The sequence below is a fragment of the Ochotona curzoniae genome, unplaced genomic scaffold (genome assembly GCF_017591425.1).
Source record: "Ochotona curzoniae isolate NIBS_2020 unplaced genomic scaffold, NIBS_Ocur_1.0 contig_523, whole genome shotgun sequence".
Taxonomy (NCBI): Eukaryota; Metazoa; Chordata; class Mammalia; order Lagomorpha; family Ochotonidae; genus Ochotona; species Ochotona curzoniae.
The window spans coordinates 1,019,840-1,041,452 of record NW_024466459.1 but is presented as its reverse complement, the minus strand read 5'-3'; the positions used below and the strand labels follow the sequence as shown (position 1 = coordinate 1,041,452).

Below are 21,613 nucleotides of genomic sequence, written 5' to 3'. Positions count from 1 at the left end.
ATAGGCACAAAGGTAGTATTGAACTTTGTTTTATTCTGACAAAAAATATTGATAAGCACAGGCATAGAACTAATTTTTATAAAAATTTTGTATCTGTTCTGAACAACTGTATTACTAATTAGTAGCATCTTATTAAGTTTATATAATATTAGTTGTAATGATTTTTAGATGTTCAGTTTAATATACTTGTGTGTTGCAAACAGGATTACCAAGAATGTTTAAGCATCAGAATAAATTATGTATTGTTAAAACTAGGGTGGCAATAGGTCAGAATCATGGAAACCTGTTCACATGTCTTTAAAGTGGACTGTGGTAGCTCTTAAATCTATGTTATTTGTATAAAAACAACTCAGTATAAAGGAGACATGAAACCATCAGTATTTACAATGCACTGGACATGAAATCCTTTGCAATGATTTGACTTACTATTCATAATATACTTCAGATGTCATCTTAAAAATATGAACAGAGAAATGAAGTTTCAGAATTCTTTTTTTTCATTTTTTATTATATTTTTGATAATCTTTACATAGTTAATTAGCGTAAAAAGGTTCAAGGGCTATAGGAAAGTGGGAAAAATTTCCATATTGTTTCCTTCATGTATCAGAGGTAAAGGGGGATACTGAGGGAGAAGCCCCACCCAGTCTCCTACCTACCCCAGGTCCCAGATGTGGGGCATGCTCTGAGATTCTTGCTCAAGTGGTTTTGAGAGTTCAACAGTTATGAATTGCTGCCAATCTCGCCACTGCAAGACGATGAGGTCATTGAAGAATCCGCTGATTGACATAGCCCATCACAGAGTCTCTGTTTGCCCAGTGTTTCGCTGCCAATATATAGCTGAGGTGGTTGATTGACTTGTTCTGTCTCTTTTCTTGGTTAGGATTCTGAGTCCGGCATTTCGATTGGGGAGATCTCAAAAGAAACTTTGTCTGAGGTGTTCCCAGTCCAGATTCTTGTATGTACTAGCAAGTACAGGGCCCGGCACAGTCCATCGCCTCGACTTGCAATTGCTGGGTTGGTTCTGTTTTCAGCCCCAACTTCCACTGGGACCAATGGGTGTTGCAGTCCAGCCTGGTTCTGCCCAGCACATACTTGGCCCTCACATAAACCAGTGAAAGCTGCAGCCTAGTCGGAGCGACCCACAATAACCCCCACCAGGCCTGCCCTTACCCTGGTTTGCCCGTATGTGTAGCAGACTAGTTTAGTCTGTCCCACATCCCATTCGGCTCTCATACATGTCAGTGGGCATTGAAACCTAGTTCCATCTAACCAGCTCCACTATCCAGCCCTCATGGATGTTGTTGAGTGCCTCTCTGTCTAGCCACCCCAGCCCCTGTCCTAGTTTTATGCCCTCCCATGGGAGTGGTAACCCAAGAGGGAGGAGCCCACTATTTCCCTCCCAGGCCTCTCCCACTCCCGGATTATGCACTCTCCAGGTAGTTCTGTGGTTTGACTTGACAGAACTAGCCCCCAGTGTCAGTTTCTGCCAGTTGATGCTGTGGCTAAGCCCCAACAACCCTCACCTACTCTAATTTTGTTTGCACCAGTGGGAATAATCAGCTCAGCCTGACTTTTCCCTGATCTAGTCCATATGAGGCCCACAGGTGTCGTAGCCCTGCTTAGTCTGGTCTGCCCCCATCCCAGCTCTTGCTATCCAGTGGGAGTAGCTGTCCAGCAAGGGAACCCCCCCCCCCATATCCCCTCTGCCAGCTCCACCCCCTCCCTTCCTTGTTCTCATGCTTGCTGGTTGGGCACTGCGGTCCCTTCCGGTACAGACACCAACCTCACCTTGGCATTCCATATTGTGCACTGGTTGTTGTCGCGACAGAACCTGGCTTGACCCACACTCTGTTCTGGTGCTTGGATTTGCCAGTGGATGACATGAACTGATTCAGCCTGGTCTGCCCCCAACCCATGCCAAATGTATGCCAGCAGGAAACTTACCATGGCCTGTTCTGGGCTGTTTCCTATCATGTTTCTTGTGCTTACCTGCTGGGTCTGTGTCCTGCCAGAGGAGTTGCCCAGGCTCCTCCATCAGAACCTCTCCCAGTGCCAGATTTTGTGCATACTAGGGGTTCCATGAGCCAGCCTACTCAGTTCACCTCCTGTCCTAGCAGGAACAGTGGCTTTTCCTGACTGGCCTTCAACCCAAACTGGTTCTTGCTGCTGGCTATTTCAGCCTAGCCACGGCTCGTCCATAGCCACGTATGGCTCACACATGGCTCAGTAGGGGTTGAGACCTAGCCTAGTCTGTCCCACATCCAACCTGGTCCTCCAGGACACCAGACAGGCCTGGGGACAGCTCACTATGTGCATGTGGTGGCTGGAGTCAGGGATCTGAGCATGAAGACGCCCTGGCATGAAACCCCCCAGCAGCCAGCCGAAGTTTCAGAATTCTTTCAGAGAGTTCTAGAATGCAAAGTACTGAGGCCAAAAACCAGTGATGAGTATTCTGGGACATCAGCTCCCTTTCAGTAGGGTGGTTAACTGCAGGGGCTCTTCAGCCTGGCTGGCTTGAAATCCTGTCCCTCTTTCCCTGTTGTGTTAATCACGCGTCACCTGAGTTTCACATGGCAGGAATCCAAATATTTGAGCTGTCGTATCTGCCTCTCAGAGTCTGTGCCAGTAGGAAGCTAGAGACAGGGACTGGGAGTGAGATGGGGGTGCCTTAACCGCGATGCTGAACACCTGACTGTTTAAACTGAAGCATACTTTGTACTCAGAAGTGCATATGTTGGGCCCGGCACAGTAACCTGGCAGCTAAAGTCCTCGCCTTGAATGCGCCAGGATCCCATATGGACATTGGTTGTAATCCCAGCAGCCCTGCTTCCATCCAGCATCTTGCTTGTGGCCTGGGAAAGCAGTCGAGGACAGCCCAAAGCCTTGGGACCCTGCACCCACATGGGAGAACTGGAAGAGGCTCCTGGCTCCTGGCTTTGGATCAGTGCAGCACTGGCCATTGCAGTCATTTGGGGAGTGAATCATCGAACGAAAGATCTTCTTCTCTGTCTCTCCTTCTCTCTGTATATCTGACTTTGCAATAAAAATTTTAAAAAAAATTTTTTAAAGAAGCACATGTGTTTTCTGTAGCCAGCAGCCAGATCAGGAAACTGAACGATGCTAGCACCCTCAGAGGTCTAACCCACACGTGGGGAGTTACGTAGGCCGCTTGGCTGCTCATCCCACACGTTGAAGATGAAAGCAATGCTGCCTCCTCAGGCTCGCTTGGAGGATCAGGTGATCTGTGGCCTGCAGAGCTGTCTGTGCAGGACAAGTGCTATGAAAACCTGGCTGGTGTCATAATTGCTGAAGCCACCTGTGCCCCCTGCCCAGCTAACAGCCCCAGGCTCTGAAAGCTTCTGAGTCCAGGAGCAACCTTCAGGTCCCCAGTATGAGAGACAGTGGAAGTGTGATCCCCCCACTCCCCTGTGAGAAGTTACTCGTAAAGGCCACGACACAGTCAAGGATGTGCTGCTCTTCCGATGAGCGACACACTTGTCCCAACGTGGAATGTGTAGGTTTTATTAGCTGAGTGACTCTCCACTGCCCTGCAGGCACCTAGATGGCATCACAAATGACCACAGGCAGAAGGACCAAGGGCTGGAGCTCCATTGCAACATGTCCATACCACAGAGGACACCTGTCTCCAGCCAGATCCGGGGTTTGGAGTAGGAGGGCTAACCAACCCTAGGCCTAGTGCAGGGTCAAGCGGGGGCTGATGGTTCTGAGCTGGGAGGTGACCACGCACAGTCCTCAGCAAGGCTGTGACACAGGCCATCAGAAACATCTTTCTTTGCCAGCCCCTCAGCTACACCTCCTCCATGCCCAAGGCTGCCCCACTCTCTGCCAGGCTTGCTGCCTGTACTGAGCCCCTGGGGGAAGCTAGGAGAAAGTCCCGAGACTCTTCACCCATGCTATCCTAGGGTCAACAGTTTGTATCTAGTCTAGAACAGTCTTCAGAGGCCCACCTGAGGAGCTGTTGGCCTCCCCCATCTTCACAGCCCTCCCAGCAGCTGGGCACTTGGTGCCCTAACTCCTGGCAAACCCAGGATCAGAACCATATCTCTGGAACTCCAGCTGCTTGGGAAGAGAGTCAAGGTGTTCAGGGAGAGAGGGGAAGCGTGGACCAGAGAGGAGCCCCTGTACCTCCAGGGGCTGCAAAGGGGAGGTCAGGGGTGACAGGAGCCCCTCAGGCCGCTCCTGGTCGGAGGATGGCGTCAGAGTTTGATCCGCTGCTGCCACCACCAGGTCAGGCATTTGGGAGGAGGAATTCCTGTGCTTCGGCCTGCATTTGTCCAAGTCACCAAAGCCTGGGATCTGGAAGGAGCAGGAGAGAGGGAGATGCGAAGTGGCGAGGAGGGTTTGGTGCATGGGGCCAAGGGGGTGAGTTAATCTGCTCTGACTGTGGAGGGGAAACTGTCCAGAGCTGCTGCACTTGCAACATCCCATGGTCCTGTTGCCCTTGGCCCAGCTGTGAGGTTGCCAGTCTGGGCTCCACCCTGTTCGAGCTGCCCTTGGCATGGCTCACATTATAGAGAATGGCAGAAACCCTAGCTGTTCCCAGTGCCACTGTGGTTCTAGGGCCTGATGCCACCTTGGCACCAAGTTTGGGGTAGGGAGCTCATCCCTGCAGGGAGATCCCCTCATTCTCACCTGTGCAGCAGGCAACCGGGGTCCTGGACTCTGAGTCCCTGAGGCCACAGGAAACAAAGCCAGGTCACTGGAGGTGGGAACTCCCAGGATGCAGCTGGCATGGCCCTGGGCCATGGGCTGCTGAAGGAGCTGCAGGATGTGGTTGAGGTCTGAGGACAGGCGGGACTCCAGCCTGCCAGACAGAATCCCACAGTCAGGGTTAGGCTTCCAGTTTTGTCACTGAAAGTTATCTCCCCACTAGGATCCACAGTCCCTAATCACAATACTTCCAGGCTGGCATTCCCAGTCATTGCACCAGCAGTGTCCCTGAGCCGCCAGGAGGGGGCGCATGCACCCAGGTCTGCCCTCTGCAGCTGATTCCAGTGGCGGGTCGGCACTCACCTGTTCACCTGGGCCTGGAGCTCATCCAGCCTGGAGCCTAGCTCCCTGGGCCAGCAGTCTGTGTCTTCCTGTGGGGTCGGGGAGCTGTGCTTTAAGGGCATTGGCTGCAGCAACTCGGGCCAGAAGCCAGATGCATCTGAGATACTTATGGAAGGGGCTGCATCTGTAGGAGGGCCACAGGAAGGCTGGGCTCAGGCTAAGCAGGTTTCATAGACCTGATGCTTTCCAGCACAGCCAGTGTTGCAGGAGGCGGGGGCAGGGGGGCTACCCAACCTGCCACTGCTACCTTGAGGAGCTGGCGAGGCAGGATGGACAAGACTGGAGAAGGTGCAGTTGACTGGGTAAGGCCCCCGTGCCAGGACAAACACTGTGCTCACCTGCCTGGTTGTCACTGAGGAAAAGGCCTGGGTGGTCTCCGTTGCCTGCGGCCTGTTGGGGGGATGACTGGAGACCCCCATCTGCCTTGTAGGGAACAAGAGCATCAAGTAACAAGGACCATGGCTGGGGAGGGGCCCTTTTGTCCCTCTCCATCCCCCTCATTCTCCAGGGTCCTCGGTTACAACCAGGTGTGCAAACAGGGACAGGAGGCTGAGCACAACCACAGTGCTCCAGGCAGCTGCCCATGGGCTTTCAGGTGACAAGGGTAGGCAAGTGCACGAAGGCTTAGGGCTCATGTGCCAGCAGCCCTGTGAGGACCCCTACAGGGGTTTTGGGAGGGATTGTCTTGAGCAGCAAGGTATAAGGATGGAAGACAGTCCCCCTTTCCTAAGCGCTCAGTGCCTCCTCCCTGTGAGGACCAACAGGGAGTTTCCCCAAGAAGACTGGATTTGGAACTCCCCTCCCACCCCGCCACCCCGCCGCGATCCACTCAGAAGGTGTCCTCAGCGGTGCCCTAGGCAGCCCGTGTCCTGGCACCATGATTCTGGGCAGGCAAGGGGATACCTGCTGTTGCAGCTGTACCAGGCCACAGACTACATCCCTCCTGCCCAGGGTCCAGCGATTGGGCACATAGGCACACAAGCCCAGAGTAAGCAGCTTATTGCATATGTCCTGAGTAGATCAGGTGGCAGGGGGATCCCCCCTGGGAGAGGGGGGCACGTCCACTGCAGGAAAACCCATCCCAGTGCCACCTACCCAGCCCAGACTCACATCCCGCAGGTTGAAGGTGACTTCCAGCTTACTCCAGAAGCTGTCGGCGAAGGCAGGGTACATGTCCAACACCTCCAGCAGGTCTGCCCGCTGGATCTTGTGCAGGTCGCAGTAGGTCAGGGCCCGCACGTCTGCGCTGGACTTGCCTGGCCGGGCGTGGAGGCTGACGGGCTCCCCAAAGATGTCATTCTTCCCTGCCAGTCAGAGAGGCCGTGGTCCCTCCAGGGGCTGGCTCTAGGCTCCCTTCTATGAGGAGCATCCTTGAGCACTCCTCCTCTTCCCGCTCGAAGGATTCTGCCTGTCTGGGACTCGAGGCACAGAATCAAGGGGCCGGGGCTAGGTGCGGGGTGGAGTGTCCTTTCCTGTCTTCTGAGCGCCACAGGGACCCACTCGGAGCCAGTCCTCCCCCCTTTTGTCTGTGCTCTTTGGCACAGATCCTGCTCCCACACAGGGGACAGGGGACACTGGGGGTGCCTAACCTCCTCCTGCTCTCCTCCCCCTGTTAATGCTGTGGAGACACAGGGGACCCTGGGCCTGAGGTTGCTGTTTCTTTGTCTTCCCACTCCTTGCTGTCGGGCTAGGTCACCAGCGTGGTGCTGGCAGGGATAGCCTGGGTAAGTCACTCCCCTTCTCTGGACTCCAGGGTCTCCATTGCTAAAATGAATGAGGTCTTGTCTGCCTCATTCACAGATGATGCTTGGGAAAGCACCTGGAAAAGCAAGGGGCAGCAGACCATGGCACTGAGGGAGCGGAGGTCTTAGTGCACTCAGGGTGGGCAGGCTCCTAGGCCTGCCTGGTACCAGATGGTATACCGGCTACAGGGCATGAACATGAATGAGAAGCTACCCCTGCCCAGAAGTCCCCAAATCCCCACATAGCCAGCACAGAAGCTTCAAGAATGATCTAGAGAGCCTTGAAATATGAGAGAATCAAGAGCTTGGGTGCCATGCCGGAGCTAGGGCTCGTTATGCCAGGGAGGATGGGGGCAACAAGGAGGAGACATGGAGAGGGAGTGAAATGGAGGCTGTGTCATGAGGACGGGGACCCCAGACGGCAGGCAGGCAGAACAAGCAGCGTGTGGTCCCAGCTGCAGTCAGGGCTGAGCGAGAGCCCTGGCCAGGACCGCTGGGACGCCTCACCATGCACAGGAAGCCCCAACGCCCTTAACCTGATGATGCCACACCAGAGGCAGTGAGGGTTCAGTGAAGACCGAGGGGTGGTCAGTGGCAGGGATATTGTCCCCCACCCTGGGGAGAAAAGGATCAAAGATCATTTGCAGGAGGACCTGGAAGCTTAGAGAGGGGCGGGGCTTGCTCTCCAGGATCCCGCACAAAAACCTGAAGCTGACGTCTGGGCACCACGCCTGTGTGATGGTTTTCCAGTAGATGAAGGATTGTGATCTAATGTCTATTTCTAAAATATATGAGAGGATTTCATGTCTTTCACTGAAACTTAAATGGGACTTGCTCCTTAATTATTAATAGTAATGATTATTCCACCCTTGTGGCCTGGCTAAGGCAGGCTGGGGGAGAGAACAGGTGCCCTGGAGGAGCCTGGCCTGCCTGAGTCCAGCCTGGACTCAGCCACATTAGGGCACTGGGCATGTGCTGAGGTGCCAGCAGGTGGTAGACACAAGAGAGCTAAACAACTAGAAAGAGTTTGTATGGCTGAAGCTGGAAGTCCCCCAGGCAGCAGGTCACAGATATGGTACCCAGGATTGGGGAGACCTGTGTGTTCCCCAAGGTAGGGCCAGCCACGGAATTCTGAGACCAAGAGGAATGCGTGTACAGGGGTGAATGAGAGGTCACTGGCCGTAGGTGGAAGATGGAGCCCAGGGTGGGACCAGAGGCAGGGCCACAGGGAGGGGGCTCCTGGCACCTCCAGAGGGCTGGCACAGTGAGGACTAGGAAGTGCCAGACAGAGCAGCCTCAGTGAGGAGTACAGAGAGAGCTCGGTGGCCAACTGCATGGGTGTGGGTCACTCCCCTGGCTGACTTCAGCCTGGCACTGGGTGGATGGCTCACCGTGGTGAGGCTGAAGGACCTGCTTCTGAGGGATGGTGGCATGTTCTGTCTATGGAATACCAGGGCAGCCATCCTCAGAAGGAAACAGAATATTCCAGGGGCCAGGTTTGTGGTGTGGTGGGTTGAGTTGCTGGGAGGAGAGCCAGGTTATGGAGAGCCATGGAGGACAGGGCTGAGATGCAGGGGGAGACTGGGGGTAGAGTCAGCGTCATAGCTGCTCATACATAGCCTTTGCCCAAAGTGCCGAGCTGTCTCCACGGCTGCCGGGAACGAGACTCAGGGTGCCCGGCTGGGGCTTCTTCCTACGCTCCACCAGACAGACCTCTGACTTGTCCCCCTGCGCTACCTGGAGGGACGCAGAGAGCAAGGCCGCTGCCGGGGCTTTGTGAGTCCAGCACGGGCCTGGAGCACTCCCCTCCCGGGTCCCAATCCCCGGGGCCCACCTAGAATGGCCACAACCACGTCGTCGCGCAGGATCTCGATGGAGCCGCGGGAGATGAAGTAGAGAGCCGAGAGCACGTCCCCTAGGTGCACCAGTGTGTCCCCGGGAGGCGCGTGAGCGGTCTTGAACTTGACCGCCAGCGCTCGCAGGCAGCCCTTGCTGGCCCCGCGGAAGGCAGGGCAGTGCTGCAGCAGACCGCGATGCAAGTGCAGGCAGATGTCGGCCTGCAGACACTCGGGGAAGCCCTTCAGCACCTGCGGGTGGGCGGGGTGGGGAACGGAGAGCAAACAGGGTCTAGCTGAGAGGAGTGAGGGCCTGAGAGATGCCCCTCGCCCCTCGGGATGCAGGCCTCCTCGGGTGGCGAAGGGAGCTCACCGCGTTCATGTCGATGCCGTTGGTGTAGGACCAGGCATGCTGGAAGTACTCTTCGAGGCGCTGCCGCAGCGGGTTAGGAATCTGGTGGAAGCGGATGAATTCCTTGACGCGTAGCATCTGCGTGTGGTAGCGTGCTGTACCTGAGTATAGGCGTTGGATGATGGCCGACACGTTGCCGAAGATGCTGGCATACATGAGGGCTGCGGGAGGAGCCAGTCTCCGTGACTGCCTTGGCATCTCCCTTACCACCCTCCCCGCAGCCCACCGAAGCTACAAGTCCAACCCCAGGCCTCTATCTTCCTGGCAGCCCCCTCCCTGGCCAGGAGTCCAGTTCTAAGTGCCCAGGACAACAGCAGGACCCACGGGGACAGGAGTGGCTTCCTGCCTTCCCACTCTGCTCTGGGCCTCTTGGCTCCTTCCCAAGGCTCCAAAGGCTAAACTCTTTCCAAGAAAGATCTAGAACAATGGATTTTTTTTTTTTAAAGTTCCAATTTGTTTTCTCCTTCGAGCAGTTAAAAACATAATAGAGGGGAAGTTCTTGGTCTCTTGTTTTCACCCACTTTTTCCTTGTTTTTGTTTTTTTGCAGCTTGTCACATCTCTAAATACTCTGGAACATAATAGCTAGAATCCACATGTCAAGTCCCACACTGCCTCCTGCTTTGCTAAAGCAGGTGTCTGCCTGAGGCAGGCCACTCATCACCAGCTCTGAGAGCAGCAGGGTCTTTGGCCTTGGAGTGGCCACCTGGGCGGGACCTGAGACTCAGCAACTTAGCTGTGTGCTCTTGGGCAGCAAGTTAGGCCCTTGGGTTCCAGCCCTGTAAACTGGACTTACAAGGGAATGAAATGAGAGCCTTTCCCAAAGTTCATAAAGCAGTGTCCAGCAGAGTAGACTTGGTGAGGGTGTGACCTCTGCAGCTACACAGAACCACCTGCTAACAGCCCTGTCCCTGCCATATTGTGGGGCTGTCATTGCCTCAAAACTGTTAAGGTGTGTGTGTGTGTGTGTGTGTGTGTGTGTGTGTGTGTGTGTGTGTGTTTTAAATGAAGGGCTCCAGGTTGTAACTTTGCAGAAGGCCTTACATTTAGAGTCAGTCCTGGCGCCTGAACACACAGAAAGGGCTGAGTGGATGTTAAATGCTGCATATAACTGGTACGCACATGCGCAAAATGTCATCGTGTGGCTCGCCTAGATTCAACCTGCCACATACCCTGTGGCTGCCTGTCTGCTACACCGCAGGTCCTGCTACAACTAAAACTAGAATCCTGGGGTCAGCCGCGCGGCACCAGCTGGGACTCACAGCCAATGAGCATGACGCAGATGGAGAAGACCTTCTCGGAGTTGGTGTTGGGCGAGACGTTGCCGAAGCCCACGCTGGTGAGGCTGCTGAAGGTGAAGTAGAGGGCTGTGACGTACTTGTCCTGCACCGAGGGGCCCGAGGCTGGGTCGCTGCCATTGTAGTGCTTGCCAAGCTGTGCGCCTAGGCTGTCCAGCCAGCCGATCTTGGGCTCCAGGTAGGGCCGCTCCACATTGCCGATGGCGTACCAGATGCAGGCCAGCCAGTGTGCGATGAGCGCGAAAGTGCACATGAGCAGGAACAGCACGGCTGCCCCATACTCGGAGTAGCGGTCCAGCTTCCGTGCCACGCGCACCAGCCGCAGCAGCCGTGCTGTCTTCAGGAGTCCAATCAAGGTGGTGGTCTGTGGGGCAGGGAGAAGCCCGTGGGGCTCTGGGTCAGCCCTCCAAAGGGTACTCTGAGGCCTGCTGTAATTTACACGTGTATGCAGTCACACAGTCATTTCACAAATACCTATGGAGAACCTGCTCTGTGCCAGGGCCGTGAAGGAAGTACTATGAGATCTTAAGAAGCTTTCTGAGACTCCAGGCAAGGTTCTGGGGGGCAAGGATTGAAGACCAGTGGAAGCACAGAAGGAGACAAGTCTGTAGGGGCAGGGCAGGGCTAGGGAGGCTTCCTAGAGGAGGTGACACGTGAGCTAGGTGGACCAAAAAGCCACTCAGTGTCCAGGAGGGGCAATGGGGCTTGGAAAGAGGATTTGGGGTTGGATTTGCTGGGGTGGCATAGAGCAGCTCAGGAGGGGTCCTGCCAGATTCCCCCCGCCTGGCACGGTGGTGGTGAAGCAGCTGGGACTCAGGAGGCAGAGTTGATTGGAATGGAGGAGAGCTGAAGGCAAGGAGACAGTGCAGGAGGCCCCAGGTGACCACAGAAAGAGCGTGAAGTACTCGCACGTAACCCATGGGAAGTGGCATGGGCAGAGAGGAGGGGCCAGAGGGGGTGCAGCTGTACTGGGGGCAGCAAGCCTATGGATTCTTTTTCCAGTTCCAGGGTGAGCATGGCATAGGAGGCTGCCTGAAGGGATAGGGGAGGAGAAGGCCTGTCCCAGAAGGGGCAGATTCGTGGGGCAGAAGGGGGGCCCTTCTCAGAGAGAATGGGTAGAACAGTGGTACCAATGGGCACGGTCTCAGCCAATGCTTTTCCAGGGCTGGAAGCTGACAGCTATCCCAGGGTCCCCTGCACTTGCCTGCCTCTCCCACTCACCCACTCAGGCAGGGAGGCCTTTGATGCTAGGACACAAGGGACAGCCCTGGCTGTTGGCCTGGAAAGGGTATGTATGCTCACCTCATCAGAACCAGTGCGGAAGATGAGCAGGTCAAAGGGGATGGCAGCCACCATGTCGATGAGGAACCAGCCCTTGAAGTAGTGCACGGCGATGCGGCGGGGGTGGCTGACCACCTCATCGTTGGTGTTGACATAAGTAGTGCGGAAGTTAATCACGATGTCCACCACAAACATGATGTCCACAATGAGGTCTACCACGGTGAGCGGGCTGCAGGTGTAGCCGCATGCGCCGCGCTGGGACTCATCCTGATCGCTGAGCAGGAAGGCAGCTGAGTAGGGTGTGAAGACAGCCGTGTAGATGACCAGCAGCAGGATGAGCCAGTCCCACACGGCCTTGAAGGGGCTGTAGTGCAGGATAGTCCCGCGGTGGATGCGTGGTGCCTGCAGCTTGTACTCGGGCAACACATCTGCGCCCAGCGATAGGACCTGGGTGTCGGGTGTGGGATTGGGGTGTTAGTGGAGGTGACTGCTGCCTGATGAGCCAGGGCTGCCAGGTGAGCCAGGGGAAGGAAATGTCACCCAGGGTCTGGGTAGAGGCTGGATTAGCTGTCCCAGCTCCAAACTGACTCTTTCCATGTCAAGCTCTGAGAGTTGGGCCAAGGGATAGCCTTCACTGGTCAGCAGTGAGCAGACTTTTTTGGGGTGACTGTTCCCACCAGGGACCCCAATCACTGAATCCCTCCAGGAAAGACTGGCTCACCCAGCCCCCCCTCCTTCTGGACTCTTCTTAGGAACACACCCATGGGTGACACTGGCCCAAGCTGTCCCCTCCACTGTGTAGCCTACCTCTCCACTTTTACTTTTGGCACATCTGTCCCCTTGGAGACTTGCTCTTTGTATATCCCTCATCTGTTCTGTCCATCACAGTCCCTGTTGCTCACTCTCCCCCAGCCCAACCCGCCCAGGCTCTGCACAGCTGTCTAACATGAGAAGCAGCTGGAGCATGAGGAAGGGCATGGGCTTGGAAGCCAGATGTCCTGGCCAAATGCCAGTTGCACCATTTGCTCTAAGTGTTGTCAGCCCCATGGGCCTCAGTCCCCTCATGTGCTCAACTGGGTGACAAAGGGCAACACATCGAGAGACGATCATTGCCTGAGAAGCTGCCCCATGTGGCTGTCCTGCTCACCTGGCGCCACATCCTACATCAGACACAGCACTGACAAGCAGGACAGAGCCTGAGGGGTGTCCCACTGACCCCTGCCTCCCAGCTGGGGTCTGGCGGATGGCTCAGGTTTCAGAACATCTGTGATGTCAGATTTTGACCTTGCACACCACAGCAGCTATCCATAGGGAAGATCCATCAAAGTGCTGGTTTCAACCAGATGGTTCGTGGTCTGATAGCAAACTCCTGGGCAGGACTGCACCCTGCAGTGCCCCCTTGTCCGGTCGCCAGGCCCACACTTCACAGTCACAGAAAGTCTCCTCTGACTCCCCTTAGCCTGCAGCTCACTTTTTCTTGCTCTCCACTGGCCTGCAAGCTTCCCACGCACTCAGTGCTTTCCATGCAGGCTCTTTACTGCAGGTGGCTGAGTCGCTTGGGCTCTGGCCGGAAGGGGCTGTGCTGCCTCACCCTGGGCATCAGGACTGCTCTGGATCCTGCCTATGGCTCTGCCACGGTCATCTGTGTAGTGCGCGACAGCGGGACAATAGGAGTCTGGGAAGGTTCCAGATTGGCTGGGAAGAGTGTCCAGTTCCTCAGCTCCCCAGTGCCCCCAGCCAGTCCCACTCCCCAACACTGCCCCTCCCCATCCTCTCTGTCCCTGAAGCCAACGCGAGGATCTCCCTGAAGCAAGCCTGCTCTGCCCAGCAGCACTTGAAGTAGAGGGATTCCGGGTGGATCACAGCCCTCTGAGCCCGAGGTGACGTCCCTGGGCTGGGGCGTGAAGCCAACACAGGAGCAAGGACCATGGCCAGTTTAGCCAGGCCTGTCCGTTGTCTCAGACCCCTCCCAATCATACCACCTCCACCAGGATGGCCACCAACTTCAGCAGTCCTGTGAGAGCAACTCAGGGAGGGGAATTTCCTAGTGTCAGGCCAGGGCTCCTCCTTCCCCCAGAGCTCCTTAACTCCAGGAGGGGCTGAGTGGTCTTCTGGTGACAACTTTTACCAGCCCTGCCTCTCATGTAAGTTGACCCCAAGGGAAGCTGGGCTCTACAGCCCTGCTCTGCATCACCTCCTTTAGTTCAGCCTTGGCCTGGGTTCCTCTCTGTGGCTTAGAGCTCTATCTCTCCCACTTAAGGTTGAAGGGGACCACCTAGTTCAATTCTCTCCTGCCTGTGAGAACCCTGGGGCCCAGAAGGGAGGCCGTGGTCCCTGGCCCAAGGTCATCAAGGGAGTGATCAGGCCCCGTGGGAACAGACAGTGGGGTCAGCTGGTGCAGAAGACCCAGAGAAGTCAGCTTCATGCTGGCTGCAGGAAGACAGGGAAGGTACCTGAGGCTGGATCCCCAGGAAGCTACTCCTGTGTATTGGCTGGCAGTGGGCTGTCAGGCCTGGGACTCAGAGCAGATACGAGAGACCTCAGCTACCCAAGGACCCAGAGGAGCTGGGAAGAGTGAGAAGCTTGAAGCTCGGAGGCCAAGTGCAGCCCTGTCCCTACACCCCTGCCTTGTAGCCCCCCATGTTCTCCCTTCCCCCGCCCCTGCCCTGCAGGCCCGCACCTGCGTGACCTTCTCGGTGACATTCTGTGTCCGCTCCACCACCTTGTGCGGGGCGATGATCTCGATCTCCGTGGTAGAGGCTGAGCGGTGCTTCTCCAGGTTGAACTCCACAAAGTTGAGTGTGAACTGCGGGATCTGGCTGACTGTCCTGTACTTGCCCCTGCCTGCACCAGGGCCCTGACCACCTGATCTTCCATGAGAGCCATCTGAAACCACCAGGGCGGGAGGTCAGACCAGCCAGGGCCATGGCGCCAGCTGCTCCACCTGGTGCTTCACCCCCAACGTGCCCCTCCTGCTGGCTCCCTCACCAGCCTCACGGGAGCCCAGGAAGCTGTGGGACAGCAGGCGCTGTGACAGGCTGCGGTGACTGCTCTTGGCCAGCAGCTGGGCTAGGTCCTCGAAGTTGAGAATGAACATGATGACAGCTCCTTCCTCATTCTTCACGGGGACCACATCCACCAGGCAGCGGAAGCTGGATGCTGCAAAGACCACAGGTGGGAAGAGAGTTGTCACAGAAGGGGCTCCTTCCAGCAGTGATCAGGCTAGGGAGGGTGCTATGTGAAGGTCAAATGGATGGCAACAACTGGGCAGAGGCCTGGACAGTGACCAGAACCAGTGAGGGAGGTGGCTCAGCAGGCACCCCACCCACAAGGCAGAGGTAGGGAGAGCAGCTAAGCGGCTCATTAGGAGATAATGTAGCATCAGGTCCAAGTCCATGCTCCACGCTCAGCTCAGGGCTTAACCTCAAGGTTCACTTCTGTCATAATTAAAGCTGGGCAGATGGAAGCGGATTAGGGAGTGGGGAGTGAGGTGGGACTGTCTGCCCCTCCCTCCCCATTCCTGCCCTGCAGAGCTCTGGCTGGCCCTGGGCTTGGCTACACATTTCCATTCCGCAAGAGGTGCCCTGCTCCCAAGCAGGCAGGACCTCAACGCGCAGAGCATAGCAGGTGCACAGGGCCTCTTGAAGTTCCTGGGGGGGCAGGCACTGAAGGACCCTGGCTCTGCAGATGAACACCGGTGGGTCTAAGAAACAGGCTTGCTGAGGCTGGTTGGAGACACAGAGCTACAATCTTGGGGCTCTCAGCCTTTGCAGTTTACAGAAGGAGGTGCGGCGATGAGTGCCAGGTGGCAGCTCAGGAGGAGCCAGGGTCCTGAGGCCTAGGTGAGACCAGGCAGAAAGGGGATTCAGAGGTCCAGGGGCAGAAGAGGCCTCCTCGGATCCAGTTGCTGGGCCCCGGTCTTTGCTCCCCTGCCCCTCTGCTCCAGTCTCATTACTACCATTCATTGGTAGATGGGAGTCCAGGGGCTAAAATGCCATATATGCCACCACCTGAGCCTCTTGAGTTTCTTCTGCCTGAGTCTCCTTTGTCCTTCGACTCAAACTGCTGCCAGATATCAGCCCCAAAGACCAGCAACTTTAGGAGCAGTGGCCTTCGGCGACCACACCCTGATATAGAAGGCAGGGTCTGTGTCCTCTGTCCCAGACTCTGGGCAGGTGTTTGTTGATGAGTAAATGAGAAGGACAGAGGCCAGCTGGCAGCAGCGTTGGCATTCCGGGGAGCCCTCACTCTTCCCCAGGACCCTTATTTAGAGCTTGCATTTCTGCCTCTCCTTGCAGCCATCAGAGCTGGGGTGCAGCTGAACTGTCCCAATCCTTCCCTTCCCTCCCTAGGAGCAGGAATCTCCTGGATCAGATTCCTGGACTCCCAGGCTTCCAGGCAGCCATCTGCCAGCTGCTGCCAGGCCCAGGGGAGACATCCACTTAGGGGAGGGGCCTCCTACCCAGCGGGCTCCATTCCTGGGCTTGCAGGCAAGCAGCCTGAGGAAGCCAAAGCAAGGAACCTGGGCCTGAGCCAGGAAGCCTCCTTGGCCAGCAGCCTGGGACCCTCCCCTTGAGACCAGATCCTTAATCTGGCATTGCAGAGGTCTGGCCTGGCAGGTGGCAAGTAGAAGCCAGAACTTGGCAGAGGAGCAAGGCCTGTTGGCTTTGTGTGCCTCTGGGAGCTGCAAAGCCCAGCCTTCAAGTGGTTGTACTCATCAGCTGATGCTTAGAAAACAGAAGCTGAGAATGAGCCATAGTCCAACGCACTGTAGCCATAGAAGGGAGAGAGGGGCAGTGTGTGGCTCTCTGTGCGCTGTCCTCATGCTTGATGCCTATGAGGTAGGCAGGCAGGAGACCATGAGCAGCAAGACTCCAGAACATTCTTTCTCCTCCATCCGCAGGCTTGCTTGCATGGCCCAGAGCCTTCAAGTAACGAGGTGGCCGGAAGCAGGTGGTTGTGCCCAGGAGTGGCAGCGATCCTGTTACTGTCCCTGGAGGAGACAGCCTCTGCCTGGTTCTGCCTTTCAGGGGTTTCTCCCAGCACCCACCTCTCACTGACACCCTGGGACACCCCATTTCTCTCTGCTCTTCTCCTTCTTATTTGTGTTCCCTGCTTCTGTGTGTCATCACTGACCCCTCTCTCCACTCCGACCCTCATTGTCTCCTATTTGTAGCCTCCTTTCTCTCTCCCCCAACCCCATCTTCGTATATATAGTCCATTCAGCATCGTGGGGAGCCCTCAGGGGAGGAGAGGTGGTGCTACAAAAGGCTGCCACCAGGAGTGTGGCTGCTCCAAGCCACTCCTCTAACAAGATTCGCTAATATTTATAGGTGAGTGTGCAGAAAACCCTGGAGGACGGTGGGGGGGGGGGAGAACGGGGCGGGGGCAGACAACAGCCCCAGACTCAGCCTGGCCTTGAATTTGTCATCCAGAATTGAGGGCTGCACCATCCCCAGGCCTCCTCTACCTTGACCTAGAGATTCAGGGACTCTCTGGTGTAGGCTTCCACAGAAGAGGATTCAGCAAAGGCAGGCAGAGCCAGGTCTTCCGGCAGGTGCCCAGTGGGAATCGGGGAAGGGGATGGGTCCGAGGGGTCTCCGTCCCCTTCCAGACTCTCACTCATCTGCTCCCTGTGACAATCGCCGTCTCCCTTATCCATCAGTTTCTTTCCTAGCAGTCAGCTAGAAAGAGAGCCGGCTTCTTGGGTGTCCCTGAGTTCTGTCTCCTAGGGTGTTTTTTCTGACCGCTTGGAAGCCAACTTTGTGCAGGTGCACAAGGTAGAGATATGTGAACACAGACCCTCCACTTTGGGAGAATTTTCAGCAGATTATTCTTTAGCATAAAAGGATTATACATACACTAACTAGAGAGCCTTCAGGATCCCTTCCACCTCCCTGAGGTCAGGGGATGTGGGGAGGGAGGGAAGAGATGACCCCTAAGGATGTCCTTCAGCACAATTGTAGGTTACACGTGATATGACACGAAAAGGAGCATGGGGTCAGGGCTGAGTGCAAGGTGACAGTCTCAGTCCCACCTCCTCTCTTCAGGTGGCATGGGCTAGGGGGCCTCCTTGTCTGTGCTTTGCGTCTATTTCAGGAAAGTTTGGGTAAGCAAATGCTCAGGCAGGAGGACAGACAGGGCTGAGCGTGAGGTGGGAGAGGACCAAGACTCCCAGGACACCAAGTGGGGGCCTACTTTTCTATTTTAATGGGGGAGACGACTTCCAAACTCAGACTTCCAAACTCAGACTCCAGGGATCTCCTTCTGACAGCCAGAGGACTCCAACAAGGTTCTGACTACCTGATGCCCAATTTCAGGGAGTCAAGGCCCAAGCTTGACCTCTGCCACTTCTCAGAGAGGACCCCAGGAGCCCTCTTTGGATCAATTTTCACGGTTATGGAGCGCAGGTAGAGCCTAGGAAAGGGACTGCTGTCTGCCACCCTCCTGTTCCACTTCCTTCTGTCCCATTCTGTTCTCCCCGGGACCCTTCTCACTCTACTGACTGTCACCTCGTTCTTGAAATTATGTGAGGAGGTGAGGTCACAGCTTTTAAAAATATTCTGACTTCATTAATGCAACACATACTGCCAGCATAAGTCAGGTTCTTCCCAGTCCCCGACTGCTGCCCCAGCTTGAGGCATTCCACTTGCTTCTACTCATTTGGGTGGCCACAGCAGAGGACAGCCAGACCTGCTAGGAAGCCTCTGCCCGAACACACATACACACACACACACACACAAGTGTACACAGATGCTTACATTCAAACCTATGATTCATGTCCCTCACACACTCACCAGACCCTTAGGACCTGGACTCTGGGCATCTCTTGTGTTCACAGCCAGTCCACAGCCACGGGTCCTTCAGCTGCATCCAGCTGGCTCCTACCTGCTTTATTTGGAGGCTTCCCTCTCCTGGGGGTAGGGTGGGGGGCTTCCTTCTCCAGGCACACAGGCCACTCAGGGCTTCCTCCTCTCTTGGGGGTTTTCAGACTTAGATTCTAGGTCTCCAGTGGGATCTTGAGCAAGTCTCTCTACCACCCCAAAAACAAAGAGCTTTATCTAAGCTAGTGGGTCCTAAACTCGACAGAGCATCGGAACTACCTGGTAGACTTTTCCAAACACACCTGCCAGACCTCCTCCCATACTTGCTGCGTTGGTCTCTCTCCAGGGAAGGTATGTTCTGGAAAATAAGCCTCAGGTAATTGTGTCACAAAACAACACAGGTGATAGATCCCAGCTCCCACCCATCCTCCCACCCTCTCGTCCAGGTCCAGTGCAGATGGCCACTGTGGTCCTGGGAAGAAGATCCCAGAAGGCTGTGGAATTCTTTGTCCCTAGGCCCTGACCTGTACTTCTGTTTTGCTTGCACTAAGCTAGGGCTGCCAGCACCAAGCGAAACTCTATCCGTATGAACCTCCTGGTCCCAGGAAACTCCAGATCTCTTCTCCCCAAAGACCTGGGGCTGGGTAAGCCTGGCCCACCTCTCTCTCCCAGCTAACAACCCCTCCCCATAATTTATTTGGCCAAAAGGCCTTGAGAGAGTGACTCCTCCCCTCATCCCCAGAGCAGACGGAGATGAGGGAAGGTTAATTTCCGTCCCAGCTGCCTGACAGCTGGGGCTGACAGTGACAGAGTGAATGGCCCAGAGCCTGGGGACACAGGGGGGTGGTGTGGAGGGAGGAGGAGGGCAGGGATGCTAGAGCAAGAAGCCTTGTTCTAGGCCAGGTGCAGGGGGTGGCACAGCCTGGCACCAAGCCCTGCAAATGACCTCAAAAGGCATGCATCTAATGCCTTACTGCTTCCCCCTCCTCTACAGAGGCAAACACAGGCTGGAAAGCAGAGAGGACTGTCCAGGTGCCTTGGTCCCTAAGTCAGAGCCCTCCCTCAAGGCCCTCTATCTGCACAACAGAGGGAGGGGGCAAGCTTGTGTGGCAGAACTCCCAGCTTGGGTGCACCTCACCATCCTTGCGGTAGTACAGGATGTCCACCTTGCACTCCTCAGCCCCCAGCAGTGCCTGGGCCAGGCGGGATACGGCGCTGCTCGGTGTGTTAGGGCCAGTGAGGAAGTCGCAGGTGCACGGCCGCTGCATCACCTCCACTCGCGAGTAGCCAAAGAGTTCACAGAAGCCATCGTTGCAGTAAATGATGGCGCAGTTCTCCATCTGAGCGTTGGCAATCAGGAACTTCCGACCTGAGGTACGAGGCAGGAGTTGGGAAGATGGTGGCAGCCAGGACTGGGCAGCAGGGAGGGGCTCATGGCAGTGTGGTATAGGAGCAGGACAAGGCCCAGCATCAGAGAGGGAGAGGTCAGGAAGGGAAGAACCAGGAAGCCAGAGATGTGGGTGAGGGTCATTACTCAGGAAGTGATGGCAAGAAGAGGTCAGGATGGGGTGGCAGAGGTGAGTGGTGGGGGAACACGATAGTGGCCAGAGTAGCAGGTGCAAGGACCTGGGGACAGCAGTTATCAATGAAGGAGGAGGAGAGTCCAGGGGCTTCCAGCAATAATGAAGGGAGCCAGGACCAAGGATCAGAGAGAGCTGTGACCCCGTGGGAAGTCATGGCAGAGCACCTGAGAAGACCTGGGTGGAGGGATGGAGAGTGGGTGATCAACGAAACCTGCGCAGAGAAGAGGCGAGGTCAGGGCTCAGGGTGCCAGCCAAAGCACTCTTCCAGGAGCTGGGTCGGGCTACACTCTGCCCTGAACTTTCCACAGGAGAGAACAGCCACAGGATATGCGAGGCAACTGGTGTTTGTGACCCCAAATCCAAGGCTTTCCGTCTCCACACCCAGCATCCCTTTGCGCTTGCCCCATCCAAAGTTAGTAAAAATGTCCGGCCCCTTCTGCCACCAAACTCGGCCTCCAGACTGCCCCCGCCCTCCCGAACACACACACTCACATACACTCACTCACTCTGGCCTTCAAACTTGCGGATGATGGTATCCAGGTAAGTGTTTTGGGGTGCGACGTGACCCCTGCGGACCGGCATCTTTGACCCGCGGGCCCTCCCTGGCGCTTCCGACTCTCCGAGCCTTGGCTTGTCCTGGGGTCCGTGGCCCGGAGCTCCCGGTGGGCGCCGCCCCAGGGGAGGTTTGCAGAGCTCCGTGTTCTGCACGCCCGCTCGCCCGCCTCTGCTCGCCCGGGGCCAAGCGGCCCCCCAGCACGCTCGCTGCGCCTCCTCCTCCCTCCGTGCCCGCCGGGGAGCTGTCCGCGCCGCGGTGCTGAAAGGCGCACGCCGGCGGCGGGGCGGGGTCCGTTAGGCGGGGGAACTACCCCACCCACACACACACCAGCCCGGGCGGGTAGGGGTGGGGCCCGGGGCCCGGCTAGAGCAACAGCTTCGGTTGGTGTCTAAGGGGTGTTGTGCAGGGGGACTCTGCCAGGCAGTCAAGAGATGGAACAGAAGGGGTGGTTAGGGACTTTGGCGAGCTTTTAACCATTGGACGTAATTCCTGGCATGGTCCCATGAGGCCTCTTGCCTGCCCTTGACAAGTGCCCTCTAGCTAAGCCCTAGTGCCCAAGCTGAGCTCCTGGTGGCAGACCCAACCTGGTCCTGGGAGGCTGGGGTAAGTGCAAGCGAAGGTAGAGAAATAACCAATAAGCTGTCTTGACCGGAGCGCTAAGGGCTCTTAGCACACAGGCATAGCTTGGAAGGAGAGCAGATTGAAAACCGCCTATTAGCAAGTGACCTCTGATCAAAGTGAGGACTGATTGGAAATGAACACATGACAAACGGCAGATGGGAGTAGGGGTGAGGTTTGTTGAAAGAGGCTTCTTGAAGAGGATTGCTGAGGGTTGCTGGTCATTTAGCTGCTTGGTGAGCTTGGAGCTGTGCAGGGGTCCCTTGAACAATCTGGGGCCGGGTCTTGAAGGGCCAGCATCCAAACAGAACATGCTCCTTGAGTAAAGGTCAGAGTGCCGTCAGCACACAAGGGGCAAATTGTGGCACAGGGGAGGTGAGGGTGGCGAGAAAG

At 56.2% G+C, this 21,613-nt stretch overlaps 1 protein-coding gene across 2 annotated transcripts; it reads right to left on the bottom strand.

Moving 5' to 3' along the window:
- Positions 1–4,029: 4,029 nt before the first annotated feature.
- Positions 4,030–20,628, bottom strand: KCNH6 (potassium voltage-gated channel subfamily H member 6). Of its 2 annotated transcripts, none has more exons than XM_040989469.1 (13): positions 20,553–20,628; positions 19,602–19,832; positions 14,637–14,798; positions 14,320–14,525; positions 11,661–12,086; positions 10,323–10,722; positions 9,024–9,223; positions 8,650–8,902; positions 6,184–6,377; positions 5,412–5,496; positions 5,035–5,197; positions 4,654–4,825; positions 4,030–4,317 (listed from the first exon to the last, which is right to left on the bottom strand). In XM_040989469.1, the coding sequence occupies exons 1-13, from the start codon at positions 20,626–20,628 to the stop codon at positions 4,030–4,032; spliced, it is 2,856 nt and encodes a 951-aa protein (XP_040845403.1). The 2 variants fall into 2 exon arrangements, with proteins under 2 accessions (XP_040845403.1, XP_040845402.1); XM_040989468.1 differs by having other exon boundaries at positions 4,030–4,364; positions 4,677–4,825.
- Between the last annotated feature and the right edge of the window lie 985 nt (positions 20,629–21,613).